A 14,903-nucleotide genomic window follows, 5' to 3' on the forward strand; every position below is an offset into this window, starting at 1 on the left:
CCTTCCTTCCTCCCTCCCTCCCTCCCTCCTCTCTCTCTCTCTCTCTCTCTCTCTCTCTCTCTCTCCCCTCTACTCCCTCTCTAGCCCACAGCCAGCGCCTGGTCAATGTGAAGTCACGCCTGAAGCAGGCTCCAAGATACCCATCACTGGACCGGGAGCTCATCGAGTACCAGGAGAGGCAGCTCTTCGAGTACTTTGTGGTCGTGTCTTTGCACAAGAAGCAGGCCAGCGCTGCGTATGTGCCCGAGCTCACCCAGCAGTTCCCTCTGAAGGTACAGGGTGGGCCAGGCATCTGCAGCCTGCCAGGGACTGCAGCATTCTTGACAAAATCTTATTGGTACTCACGGTTTCAGGGAGGTACAGGAGCCCAAGGAACATTCAGTGCTTAGAATTTCAAAAATGGGTCCTAATTAAGGTATATCAAATGAAAAAAACCGCTGCTGGAGAATTTGCGAGGTCCGAGGAGGTGTGAGAGTCAAGACTCAAAGCAGGGGCAGAAATACTTAGCCCCTTCCTGTGGTCACTGTGCTGACTGTACTACCCTCTTCATCCTCCCCGTCTCCTTATCCAGCCACATCTCTTCCCAACCTGCCCTAGAAGCTTCTTTCCATCAGCCGCACAACTCTCCCTAAGGAGTGTCGTTTTTGTGTCCATGCTACACACCCTACGTGCCCTGTGTGCCTCTGTATGTGTGTATGCACGAGAATCCTGTTCTGTGCTCACATGGGTCATGGCTGTGTGGATGTGGCTTTACCATGTATTAAATTATGGCTCCTAAAATGAAACGGCGCTCAGTAAAGCTGAAAATGACGTGGCCTAGAATATATAAATTATTCTTAGCCTTTGACATCAGTAATAAAGAGCTTCCACCACATTCTAATTGAGTTCAGCCAGAATTTACTGAGACCCTTTTACTTTCAAGCTGTTTTCTGCTTGGCCCCAGGGCATTACAGAGATGAGCAAAATGTGTTTCCTGTCCTCAAGGAGCTTACTCTCTGATAGGAGGGCGTGAGATAAGCCTACAAAGACTCACGAGGTCAATGTGACAGTCTCTGTACAGTGCATACAATGCAGGTGCGCAGAGACAGGACAGGGGAGGGCGCTCATGTCCTAGTCCCATCAGGGCCTCCCTTTGCTGCCACCACCCAAGCGTAATCCCAGCATCTTCCAAGACCTAGGTTCCAGCTGCCCCTCTCCTTTCTCAAACCAGCCTTCCTTCTGTCCTGCGCACTGGGTTCCAGCACAGCAATCAAGTCCTCTGCTTGGAGTTTAGGATGGAAATATGTATAACTGAAATAAACCACAGGCACCAGCCCTCCACACCGGCACTTATTCCACTTTCTCTATCTGAGCTTCAGGGATGATGCTCTGAAAACCCCAGTGCTATGGGTGTGCCCATATTTAGTTGAGAACCACACTTGCACCAACGCATGAAGGACTGTCCTATTATTTTATTTATTTCCTTTGGGGCATAGCACAATGTTATACATATAGCAATACTTAACCAGTGTTCCAGGAATAAAAGCATTAATTTGTGAATGAATTAATGAATCAACCTAACTATTGAATGCTTGAGTTTCCAACATGGAATCTCCAGACTCTTAGACATCACATTAAAACTTTTTTTTTTTTTTTTTTTTTTTTTTTAAAACTTTTTTTAAAGAGTGGAAAGTTGCATAGTCACTGTTGAAAGGGGGACTAATCCAGAAATGTATAAAGAAAAAAGCCATCTCTAATCCCACAGAGATCATCACTGTTAGCATTTTATTGTGTTTTCTTCCAGTCTTTTCTCATAGTATAATTTTCTTCCAAAACTAAGATCATACATTGTGTAATTTCCGTGTCGTTTTATAAACCTGTCATTGTTTATAAACATATTTAATACAAACTCTAAAACATCATTTTTGAAATTACATAATGCTGCATTATGTGGGTATACCCTAATCTTTTTTTTTAAATAAATTTATTTATTTATTTATTTTTGGTTGCATTGGCTCTTCGTTGCTGCACACGGGCTTTCTCTAGTTGCGGTGCGCGGGCTTCTCGTTGCAGTGGCTTCTCGTTGTGGAGCACAGGCTCTAGGCGCGCGGGCTTAGTAGTTGTGGCTCACGGGCTCTAGAGCGCAGGCTCAGTAGTTGTGGCGCACGGGCTTAGTTGCTCCGCGGCATGTGGGATCTTCCCGGACCAGGGCTCGAACCCGTGTTCCCTGCATTGGCAGGCGGATTCTTAACCACTGTGCCACCAGGGAATCCCCTACTCTAATCTATTTAACCACTCTCTTTCTGTTGGAAATGTATCTTGCTGCCGGTATTTCTTTAGATATGTATTTTTAATGTTACGCTGATCATCCTTTATATGCATTTTTGCATGCCAGGCTACTTTATATCTCCTTCCCTTCACTTGCTCCCTCTGTCAGAAGGCCCCTTTTCTCCTTCTGCCTCCTCACTTTTAACTCTTTTTCATGAGTTTTATCCTCCACCCCTATAGCCACTTTAATCAAGGTTTACACTCCATATTTGCACACTAGAGATCATGCCTGCTGTATTCCCTTAAAATGCTTGATATCTTGCAGTTATCTTTATGACAACTCATGGAGGTCAGGCTGTTTTCCAGCCATCTGTGATTGGTTCTATTTGTAAGAGAGATCTCTGCGGGCCACTTCCTATAAATGTGCTCCTGTGCCTGTAAGAGCATGTATGTGCACATACGGGTTGATAACTCATACATTGATGACAGTGTGTGTAAGCACATGTGTATATACACATATTTTTGAGTATCGTGCATGTGGTCTGAGGGTGGGTTCATCCAAATAGTGACTGGGCCACGTTGAAAAGCACTAGAACTCATTTCTCTACAAGGCCTATGCTTCAGTTCTCTAATGCTGTTTCCACTGTGGAGAAATGTCATTGTTCCTTCCTTTTGTATTATTTATAGTTTGGGGTCCTTCACTCTGTGATGATTAATGACCCCTTCCAACAACTACACCCAGCTGGTATTTGCTTCTCTGCAAGACTGTCCAAGGGTAATCAAAAATTATTGCTTTGGCAACAGTCTGAGCTAGTGAATTATCAACTCAAAGACTGTTCCAGGACCATTTGGAAGCCTCTGAGTCATGGATAGAAGAGAGAACAATTATACAGAAAAGAAAGAGTGACTATTTATTCTGAAGAAGAAAAACTAAAGGACAGTTAATGACTGGCTTTCAGTCTACATATGGTGGCTGTGTTTCACTCATGGATAGTTGTCTCAGCCATTAACAGTAGTAGCAGCTGTAGTTAAATTTGATCTAGCCTAAGGGGAATCATACTAGAAGTAGGTTTTCAAATTGAAAGCCATCAGCCCAGTGCTCTATTCTTTTGGATGCTCTCCAGAGACCTCCGTTCTCTGACGTTTCATGGCCTTGGGAAGGCTTGTAGATCCTCTGTGAAGGAGTCAAAGGTACTGTTGGCCTGCAGATGTCAGAAACTCTCTGCCAGCCTGGTTTAAGGTGGAGGCCAATGGCAAACTATGAGAAACAAAATAAGAAATTATGGAAAATATTCTAGTAAGAATTTAGGTTAGACATTACAATTTCGTAACTTTAGAAATTCATACTCCACTCACTTCAAATATCTGATATTTCAAATGACTGAAGATAATTTTAGCATAATTTATTTTCTTTAACTGTTTATAAAGGAAATTTAACAAGTGTAAACCTATCATCAACAACACAACAAAAGCCAACAATTCTTCCCAACACATTAGAAGTACCAATGTATAAGCTAACTGTGCTAATTATAAACTATTCCTTTTTGTATCCCAAACTTATACCTAGAGTGCCTTTGTTTTTCAACTGAGACAAAAAAAACACACATAACATGAAATGCACCGTCCCAACATCTCCATGTGTGAAGTACAGTATGGTTAACTGCATCTGCATTGCTGTCCAACAGAATGGGATGCTTTTTTTTACTTTTTTTTTTCTCCCATTGCGGAGCACAGGCTTCGGACACACAAGCTCAGTGGCCATGGCTCACGGGCCTAGCCGCTCCGCGACATGTGGGATCTTCCTGGACTGGGGCACGAACCCGTGTCCCCTGCATCGGCAGGTGGACTCTCAACCACTGCGCCACCAGGGAAGCCCTGGGATGCTTTTTTTTTTAGCGCAGGTAACCTGTTCAGACACAGAACAAGCAGACTCGTGGCTTTAAATATCATCTCTAAATCAGACTTTATTGATTCATTCCATTTTGAAATGAGATGATGTTCATCCAGTCTGTGATATGTCAGATAAATCAGAGAGAGAGAGAAAGACAGACAGGCTAGAGATTAAGATCATTTTGATTCTCTACTAGATTCCATACTAGCTGTGTGATCATGGACAAATCACTTAACTTCCCGGGGCTTATTTTCTTATCTCTAAAATAAGAAGGTCAGGCTGGATGATATCTAGTTTTCCTTTAGTTCTGACATTCAAAGACTTCCTGAAATGAGTTAAATTTCACCATATAATGTAATTTAGCTGGATGTAGTCACTAAAAAGTGTTGTAAAACGTCTTTGCCTAGATCAAGGAGGGGCGCATTTGCCTGGGCCCAGAGGTCAGAAAACTGGATTTGAGGTTCTGCCTTGCAGATTCATGAGTCTCCGGTTTGGAAGGGATTGCTGTGACAGCGTTTCTTTATTGATTAAAATACTTACATTCCAGAATGTTCTGCATAGAGAACATTTCTCTAAAGCACACTTATTTTCTCCTCATTTCCCCCATAAGATTATAGTTGGAACTGCCCTGGGGACAAAAAGCCCCAAGCAGACTGAGCTGCAAACCCTCCTCAAAGTGGAGATTAAGGTGGCAGTCATAACTTCAGGAAGGTGGGAGATGAGCTCTTGCCAAGCATCTGCCTTACTCTCCGGTGCTGGGGTTTATTCTCCAATCTTCTCTCGCCCTTCTGCCTGCAGTTGGAAAGGTCTTTCAAGTTCATGAGAGAAGCTGAGGACCAGCTGAAGGCTATCCCCCAATTCTGTTTCCCTGATGCCAAGGACTGGACTCCTGTCCAGCAGTTTACCAGGTATGTGCTGGCATCCCCCTCCCCTCCTGCAAAGACTGAAGCAAGAACTAGAGGGGGTCATAGATGGTAGACCCCATAAGTCGGTCCTACTGTTAAGTGATCCTGGTGGGCCCGAGTGTAGCAGTTTCCTCCACAGGTGTTTTTAAAACTTGCCTGGAGACAAGAACCACCTTGCTAAGTATGCAGATTCCCAGATCTCCCGCTCCACCTGGGAGTGTGTTTCATAAGCTGACGTGATGGGCAATAAGGTAATTCATAGCCTAGGAAAACATTGCCCGTCACTAATACTTGTCCAGTGCTCTGGAAATATTTCTTCAGTAGCCCATCCAGCTGTTACTCGGATTGTGGTAAGTTTACATTTCTGCTTTAACCCATGTTGTTGGATACCAATATTTTTTTATCAGATGTTTCAGTAACTGACCAAACTCAGGAGACTCCAAATCCTAAGTGTTTGAGGGATACTGAGTTCCTTGAAGTTGGCCCAGCAGTCTTTAGGGACGGTCCAGGCCTCGGGCTGGCCTGCACAGACAGTGCCTAGGAGAGCCACGCAAGGGGCAGTTCCGAGAGGGGCACAGAAGTGTCCCACTCTTCCACTGCTCCCTCGCTGAGGCACATCCCTAGATCAGCAGATGCCACCTCACTCCCGGGCTCAGATAATGACTGCTGTGTGCATGCAATGGGATGGCCCAGGTGATAGGATTATATGAGGGCTCAGGGTGAAAAGAAAATTCCTCACTTCCTCTCAGGACGCAGCGACACTTTAGATCTCTCTGTCCCTGACACAGACTCCAAAGCTGTAGGTGACCGGAGCCCCAGCCCAGAGATGGACAAGCCAGACAGCGAGCAGCCCTTTTTGACAGCCTCCTCCAGAATGTCCCCTGGTTGCTCAACGCGATGTGACTTTAGTTTTGTTTTGCTTTGTAACGCGCTTTCGTTTTCCCAACCACAGTGAAACATTCTCGTTTGTCTTAACTGGAGAAGATGGGAGCAGGAGGTTCGGTTACTGCCGAAGACTGCTGGTCAGTACGTCCTGCTCTCAGTCAGCAAGAGCTCTGTGCAGAGCCGGCGCTGGCTTCCTGAGGTCTCACTCACCACGTGCCACACGAGAAGGGACAGGAGGTGTAGCAAGTTTACCGGGGCAGTTAAAAACAGGAAGGAATATTTGGGGGTCCACGTGAGTCTTACTGGTAGAGGGAACATTGTCTGTCTCCTTTGGAAAGAAAATACTCTCTCCATTGTTTTCCCTGCCAAATAAATGACCTTTCTCTCCTCAAACCAAATGTCCTTTCTAATAAAGTGTGCTAAACAGACTTTGAGAGCTTACAGAGAACGTTCATAATAGTTGTTAGGGCAGAAGAAGGATGGCTTTGTTGTTTATGACGCAAATAATTTAAGTGTCTCCTTCAGAACATTAACCTATAAAAGTCAGAAACTTATTTCAATGAAATGATTTTGCCAAAACATTTAAGAACTGGTCTTTTGAGGCCCATTTTGGGGGCGATCTTCTGTAGTGGCAAATCATTTTCCACCGAGAGTATATTTTAGTCTTTTTATAAATAGGCTAATATAGTCAAGAATAATGCATGGCACATAGTGGCTGTTTAGTAATTAGTGAATAAAAAGTATGGATAATAATCGAAAAAGTTAAGTGGGATAATAAATTTTGTTGATATAATTACTTTAGAGTTTAAGTGTTGAGATTGTTTTCCTTTTTTGTTTTGAAAATTAAAAGTCAGTTTCCAAAAAGGATTTTCAGAAATGATTTCTCATTCTGACTTACTATAGTAATGATAAAGAATAAATCACTTCCTTGGGAGGAGTTACAATGGTGTGGGTGAGCAAGCTAAGATCCCTTGTTTCATGGTGCCGTAGGCCATACTGAGCACCTGCTATGTGCACAGCACTCTTGGTTTGGTCCCTTTGGGAGAATTAAAAATATGTCTGCGTAACCAGAAGTGCTTTCACCTATAAGACGGGGTATTGGTAACTGCTCACCTCACTGACTTTTAAAAGCTATGGTGTACGGAAACAATAGGCACCATGTTAAAAACATTTGGGGTCTTTCCTCCCCTGAGATTGGTAACACTCATGATCTCCTTGTGTTTCACTCCAAAAAGCCTGGTGGCAAAGGAAAGCGCCTCCCTGAAGTTTACTGCATCGTGAGCCGCCTGGGATGCTTCAGCCTCTTTTCGAAGGTGAGGACTTGGGCCTCAGAGAAGGAAGGGAGGGAGGGAATGCAGGGCAGGGCCCAGGAGGACACAGGAGACACCCTAACTCGTGTGACTTTTATCCTCTTATTCCCCCACCTGTTTTCCTTCCCACTTCTTCCTCCTCCCTTCCTTGAGCCTCATCTATTCTCTAAACTTTAGGACAGGAAATGAGTTGATGAAGGTTGTGGCCCAGAAAGTGGGGGAGGGGAGAAGGTCAAAGTCATTGCAGTTGAGGATGGGAGGGGCAGAGGATCTCCCCAGAATATTCCATACGTTTTAATTTCCTTCTCTTAAGCATTATCTTTTGTCACATTGTGTGTTGTGTATATGTGTCGTGTGTGTATATCTGTTGTGTGTGTGCAAGATTTGTTATCGCAAGAGTGCTCTATCAAAATCTTAGTATAATTTGGTCCTTCTTTTTGGAAAATGAGCCAATATATCAAGACATAGGGATTGCCGTGGTGAATTGGCTTACCCACCCAAGTATTCCGGAATGGTGTGTAGGAGATAATTACTATGCTATATGATGCCAATCTCAAAAGTTAGGTATAATTCAACGTTTTTCCTGTGTTAACCAGACCTAAATATATAATCCATAAATTTTTTTTTTTGGCCACACCACACAGCATGCAGATCTTAGTTCCCCAACCAGGGATCGATCCCATGCCCCTTGCAGTGGAAGCCTGGAGTCTTAACCACTGGACCGCCAGGGAAGTCCCTCCATAAATTTTTAAAAAATCCTTCTTGAGCACGTATTTCAGTCTGAGCTTTCTTTTAGAGAATTGAAGTCCCACATCTGCTCTCCACGGATGTAAGCAACACTCCCTAAAAGCATTCCGAAACAAAAGTCTCCCTCCTGCCCACCCTCCTCCTGAACTCAGAGGAAGCCTGAATTATACTGATGTAGCGTGACCTCTTGCCACGGTAGAACTTGTATGCAAGTCTGAGGTAGTTAATGTTATCAGTGTAATCTGAGTCATGGTCTTACCTCCACTCCACGTGAAGTGGTAATCATTGTACATTAAAGTCAGTCATGTACAAGCTGCAGCACAGATGTGCATTGCTGCTCATGCCAGTCTTCAACATGGGTTTGTTTAAACATGGAAATAAGGCTGTAGGTCATAGCCCTTGTTGTTGCAAGAATGCTTATGAATCTAGGAGCAAACAGCTGATGTGAGGTAGCCCAGCACCCAGGGGCAGCTTTGGGGTTCACATAAGCTGCATTGCTATGTCATGGGCAGGGGGTGCAGAGCAAGTAGACATCCTCACATACTCGTGTGATGCACAGTCCTGCATTTTCATGTCAGTTTTGTGACAGCATATGTTTTAAGACTGTAGTATGAAGACTTGCCAAAGATCACACAGCAGATATTCAGCATAGAACCATAGACAGAGCTTTGGCTAAATGATTCCAAAATCTCAAGCTATTTCTAGGTGAGGGACAAGGATAACTAAAATGGCAAATTGTCCTTTAGTACAGAAAGAGGAATCATGGATAAGAACAGCTCTCAGAATCTCTGAAGAAAGGCAGAAGTATTGCTACAATAATGCTATGTAACAAACGACCATGGTATAAAGCAGCCATCATTTACTCTCACAGAGGGGCAGGCAGCTGGGGTTTGGCTCTGCCGGTCTCCATGGGCTCACTCATGTGCTGCTAGTAGGCTGGGGGTTGGCTGATCTAGGCTGGCTGGGCTGTGCTTAAGGCTGCAAGTCTGGGTGCGGGTCTGGCTCACACATCTGTCACCTCCCTTAGACAGTAAGCTGTCCCATGCGTGCTCTTCTCGCATCTGTGGCAGGGGCATGAGAGGGCGAGCAGAAACACATAAGGCAGGCCTCCTAAGGCCTGGGCTTAGAACTGGCCCACTGTCACTTCTGCGTCATTCTGCTGGCACAGTCGTCCTCAACCTTTTTCTCATTATTGATCCCCTAAGCAGCCTTTTTAGATATTTTTTTCTCAATTGCCTCCCCTCCCCATGGAATTATTTTTAATTTTTTGTCTTTTTATTGTGCTAAAATATACATAACATAAAATGTACCATTTTAGCCATTGTTAAGTGCACAATTGATTGGCATTTTGTTTATTCGCATTGCTGTGCAGCCGTCACCACCATCCTCTCGAGAACTTTTTCATCTCCTCAAACTAAAACTCAGTACCCATTAAACACTAACTCTCTGTTCCCTCCTCCCCCAGCCCCTGGCAACCACCACTCTACTCTACTTTCTGTCTCTTTTATGAATTCGACTCTAGGATCTCATGTAAGTGGAATTATACACTATTTGTCCCTTTGTGTCTGGCTTATCTCACTTAGCACAGTGTTTTCAAGGTTCATCCATGTTGTAGCACGTACCAGTATTTTATTCCTGCTTAAGGCTGAATGATATCCACTATATGAATATCTCATTTCGTTTATCATTCATCAGTTGATGGACATTCAGGTTATTTCCATTTTTTGACTACTATGAATAATGCCCTATGAACATTCGTGTACAAGTTTTCATGTGAACATGTTCTCATTTCTCTTTGTTAAATTCCTAGGAGTGGAATTGCTGGGTCATATAGTAACTCTATGTTTAACTTTCTGAGGAGCTGCCAGACTGTTTTCAAAAGAAAAACTTCACTAGTTTACATTCCCACCAGTAGTGTATGAGGGTCCCAATTTCTGCACTTCCTCACCAATACCTGTTACCTGTGTTTTATTTCAGCCATCTTAATGGGTATGAAGTGGTATCTCATTGGTTTTGGTTTGTGTTGCCCAAATGGCTACCCCCCAGGGAAACTTTTTTTTAAATTTATTTTATTTATTTATTTATTTGGCTGCATTGGGTCTTTGTTGCTGTGCGCGGGCTTTTTCTAGTTGTGGCGAACGGGGGCTACTCTTTGTTGCAGTGCGCGGGCTTCTCATTGCGGTGGCTTCTCTTGTTATGGAGCACGGGCTCTAGGCGCACGGGCTTCAGTAGTTGTGGCACATGGGCTCAGTAGTTGTGGCTTGTGAGCTCTAGAGCACAGGCTCAGTAGTTGTGGCGCATGGGCTTAGTTGCTCCGCGACATGTGGGATCTTCCTGGAGCAGGGCTCAAACTCGTGTCCCCTGCATTGGCAGGCAGATTCTTAAACCACTGTGCCACCAGGGAAGTGCCCCCCCCCAGAGAAATTTTAATTCCATAGATATATCGCATATCTGTTTATGTACTATGGCACCTTAGAAGGCTATAAACCCTCACAATATCTAAGTTTTTCACCACCAACCCCCAAACCAATTTTTACCTCTTTGGGGGTGCTATTCTTCCCATTGAGAATGCATATATCAATCCAGTAAGTCACATGGCCATACCTGTGTGACAAACAGGACAGTTTTCAAAGTCAAGGGGGCAAGAAACTATACTTCACCCCTTTAGTGGGAGAAATTACAGAGTCACATGGAAAAAGAGGGGCTGCATAGAGGAGAGAATTGGGGCCCTAACACACAAGGTGAAAGAGACTTTGTTTGGCCTGATGAGGACAACGGGCTTCCCCACAATTCCTCAGCCTCTGTGGCAGGCCCACTTCATCTGGAACAGAGCTACATCTTGATGACCTGACTTCAGGATAGCTGAGCTGCTTTTCTGCCCCTTGCAGATCTTGGATGAGGTGGAAAAACGACGAGGCATCTCTCCCGCCCTGGTCCAGCCTCTCATGAGGAGCGTCATGGAAGCCCCTTTCCCAGCCCTGGGCAAAACCATTGCTGTCAAGAACTTCTTGCCAGGATCAGGAACTGAGGTAAGCCATCAGAGTCCTTTCCTGTCCTGGGGGGAGTAGCCCAGACTGTGGCCAAGTCCCAGTGATCCCAGGGGCTGGCTTCCAGTGGGCTGTCATATTCAGCGATGTCCTCTTGCTCCTCAGGCTGCCCCAGATCACCCATTTCTAAGAGTATCATAAATTCCACCCTAAGTCCAGTCCATCCAGCCCAGGATTCTGGCTCAGAACTGTGCCAGGGCAGTGAACATCTTTAGCTTCTCTTATTAGGCTACTGCCTTCATAAATCGTATTTAAACCTATTCAGGTTTTTGGTCTGCATCACCTCTACCACTTTATAATGTAAAGCAGATTCTTTTCAGGGAAGATAAGCTCAGGTACTACTTTTTATTCATCCTAGACTTTGAAGCACGTCCCTTTCCTTGGCTGGGCTGGGATTTGACGCCAGAGCTTGTTTTCATCCTTCCCATTCCCTGTGTGTGACTCTGTGGATATCAGAGAGCAGATCCCATTCAGCCTTGAGTCTCCAGTTCTAAAGGCCCTCGGAAGAGCAGGTCACCTCTGGGGACAGGGGAAGGATGAGGATGTGTCTGGGATATTCTGGAACAACCCAACTTCCCAGCACAGAGAGGAGCAGTCCCCCTGTTGCTGGAGAATCCTAAACTACCCCTACAGACGCAGGTGGCTTGGCCATGGGGGTGTCAACCTTAGTGAGCCCCACTGTCTGGGCAGCACCAGGCAGGTGCCGTGCTGAGAGTAGAAGCCAGTCTCTGCTCACCAAGGAGTCAGCTATTTAAAAAGAAAATCCAGCACGTGAGTAATGACTTGGACTCAGGAACATTTCAGCAAGTACGGAGTGAGAAGGTACGCACACTAAGCGTACAAGCTGGAAGAGCCATCACTGGGAAGGGGCCGGGATGGGGTTGAGTTCATTACGAGTCACCTTCTAGAGGAGGTGAGTCTTGAAAGAGGCGCTTGGATCTGCTGGTCCTTCTGCGTGAGCCTGTGATTCCCATGTGAGATGGAGACACTTTGCTGTGGGACTGCAAGGGACAGGACCTCAACAGTCATAGAACTCCCTGTGTGGGCTCCAGATATGTTATCGACAAGGAGGGTCTCCAACCATCCTGGGCCGAGGGCCTCTTGTTCTGCAGTCCTCTCTTCCCACCTGCGTCCAAACTGTCCTCACACGCAGCTGTGAGACTGAGTCCCTACCAAACACACCTCCTTCCCCAATCTCCTGCGATCTTTCTTTTCCCAGTCCCTTTTGTTTTCCTTTTTTTTCTCTTTCCCTTTTCCACTGGCAGTGGGCCACCCCTGCTGCAGATCGCAGAGCCCCAGGTCTGCACTGCGTGTGAGAGGCCCAGCCCCCCTCATGCTGCTCCTGTTTCCTGGCAGGTGATTGAACTGTGCCGCCCTCTGGACTCCCGGCTCGAACACGTGGACTTTGAGTCTCTCTTTTCCTGTCTCAGCGTCCGACACCTGCTCTGTGTTTTTGCCTCCCTGCTTCTGGAAAGGAGGGTCATCTTCATCGCAGACAAACTCAGGTACCACCCGTGGCTACTCCTGCTAAGGTGTTTGAGCGGCGGGCGTCTCACACTGTCTGGAATCTGTGGGGTAGGGACTGCCTGGGATTGCAGAGGCAGCTCCTCTGAAGAAGGGGAGTGAGTCAGTGGACAACTAAGGCCGGAGGTTTGTGAGGCACACCAGTTGTGTAAAGTGAGGTGAGCCCGCGCTTCTGTGCACTACTCTTCTGGTACTTGGTCTACTTTTCACTCATTCTGCTTTGTGCTGGGCACCCTTCCATGTGCTAAGGAAAGAGGCATTAAAGACACAGAGCTGTCCTCAAAGAGGCCTCAGTCCAAGGCGGGGGATGGAGAGGTAAACAGACCACCCAGCAGCATGTTGTAAAGGCTGACTAGAGGCAGAGCGTTCCGGAGACCGAGGAGGGTGCTCATTCCCAGTGGAGGCGAGCTCCCTGTGTCCTAAGATGAAGAGCAAGTAGAAAGCACATTCCGGGCAAAAGGAGCTCTCTGAACAAAGGCAGGGAGACGGGAGGCCAAGAGCATCGCCTTCAGGAACTTGCAAAGCAGCTCAGTGTAGCTGAGCAGAGAGGAAAGCCCAGAGGAAAGCCAGGAACTGGCAGAGATGGGCAAGGCCTGGTTCTTGGAGGGCTGCAGGACCGTGATGGAAAGCAAAGACACAGCCGAAGGCATCCCTTCCTCTCAGTACTAACGTAAATCACACACACACACTCACTGCCCAGTAGGATGCGCCCACATCCTCGTGGTCACATAAGTGATTTGCAAAGCCCAGGCCACAAATCAAAGAAGATCCTGAAGGAGATGCAAGTAGGGATTTGGGTTAATTCTGAACTTTAAAAAAGAAAAATTCCTGGCATTTTCATCATTTCAAAATACTGAATCAGAGCCTTCCTCGCTTTGGAACTGAGGACATAGTTGCACAAGTGGTGGCTGCAATTCCAGGAAGGGCTGAGATATGGGGCCCAGCTAGAGGTGGGCCAACCGACCAGGAGAGGCAGGGAGGCCAGCTGAGAGTCCATCTGGAAAGAAGAAATACCAAAACACAAAACTTGGAGAACTGTGGTTTGGAGAGGAAATATGACTCTCCACTCTAGAAAACAAAAGGGAGGAAGACGAAAAGGGAAAGAAGAATGGAAAGGACAAGGTGTATGAATGTGGGGTCCCTCAGGAGGCGTGGTGGGAAATGGAATCCAGCCCTCTCTCCGACGCAGCCCATCTGGTCATCTTGATGATGCTACCCTTTGGACGGCAGCCACTTGGCTGCTCCCAGGCTGCTCCCACCCTGCCTTTGAGCTAGCTATTCACTTTTAATGTCATAGTTATTGTACTCCCTGTGTACTTTTGTCAGCTCAGGAAGCAGGCCCTGCCTATAGCCTGCAGCTGGTGCTGGGCGCCAGGCAGCTGTCCAAGCTCCCTGGGCACTGGGGAATTCGGACCAGAGAGTTCTCTGGGTTAGGGCTCTGGAAGCTAAGGCTGAGAAATAACCCTTCCGTGACCAGGATGGGATTTCACCAGCACTCGAGTAACTGTCTGTATTCTCTGGAAGCCCTACCATCCCCCACTCCCCCACCGTCTTTAGTTGTAGAATTCTCAGGCTTTCCTTTGGGGGAGGGGAAAATGATGGATCTCAGAAAGACCTAGGCAAGGAGTAGAAGGCTTATTACCAGGAGTGGAGCTGGGGCAAACAGTCCCTTGAGGCGCTTGCTTCTGGTTTAAAGATGTTAGGCTCGGGAAGGGTCCAGCCTGAGAAAATGTCTGAGAAGGTGGGCGTGCCTCTAGAGGAGTGGCCACCAGGGCCTGTGGCCCCGGCCCTAATCCAGGCTTTCTTCAGGGGGAAGGAGAACAGAAAGTATCACCTGTCTTTCTCATGAAGGTACAATGAAAGAGAAGCTGGGAACAGAAAGGGAGGGGAGCCTCATCAAGGACCAGTGCATCCCTGCAGGGCAACAGAGGGCATGTGTCAGAGGCTCAGGGCACCAAGACACCGGGAAGTACTTAGGACAGAGATGTCTGGGAAGGGACTTGGCCACCTCTACCTTGTCCCTGGACAGATTTCTGGGTTGACAGGTTGAACTCTGGGCATCCCCTCACACGGAGCTGCTGTAGTGAGAGACAATGGATGGTGAAGGGACCCCATCCCTGAGAATGGAGCCTGCCCTGCCCTGGGTCTTGGTCGGTCCTCCCAGCCCCCTCCCCTCCTGCTCTGGCAGGAGACAAGTCACCGCGGTGTTCTGATTAGAGGGACTTGGTTGTTTCTCTCATCACCCCACCTGCTATGGTGCCTGGCACTCTGCCCTGAGAGATTTAGTCTCTTCAAGCAGCAGACACCCACGAGAGCGTGAAATACCAGCTGTAGCTGCTGCGCGCCG

At 46.7% G+C, this 14,903-nt stretch overlaps 1 protein-coding gene across 1 annotated transcript in view; it reads left to right on the forward strand.

The window, feature by feature from the left end:
* Positions 1–14,903, forward strand: part of DENND2A (DENN domain containing 2A) — a 74,305-nt gene that overhangs the window by 40,758 nt on the left and 18,644 nt on the right. Inside the window, exons 8-13 of the mRNA XM_024742523.1 lie at positions 85–272; positions 4,937–5,046; positions 5,996–6,065; positions 7,164–7,241; positions 10,874–11,014; positions 12,389–12,537. Coding sequence (XP_024598291.1) covers positions 85–272; positions 4,937–5,046; positions 5,996–6,065; positions 7,164–7,241; positions 10,874–11,014; positions 12,389–12,537 — 736 coding nt within the window. The remainder of the gene's footprint in view (positions 1–84; positions 273–4,936; positions 5,047–5,995; positions 6,066–7,163; positions 7,242–10,873; positions 11,015–12,388; positions 12,538–14,903) is intronic.

The sequence above is a fragment of the Neophocaena asiaeorientalis genome, unplaced genomic scaffold, assembly GCF_003031525.2.
Source record: "Neophocaena asiaeorientalis asiaeorientalis breed wild unplaced genomic scaffold, Neophocaena_asiaeorientalis_V1.1 scaffold598, whole genome shotgun sequence".
In the NCBI taxonomy this organism is placed as follows: Eukaryota; Metazoa; Chordata; class Mammalia; order Artiodactyla; family Phocoenidae; genus Neophocaena; species Neophocaena asiaeorientalis.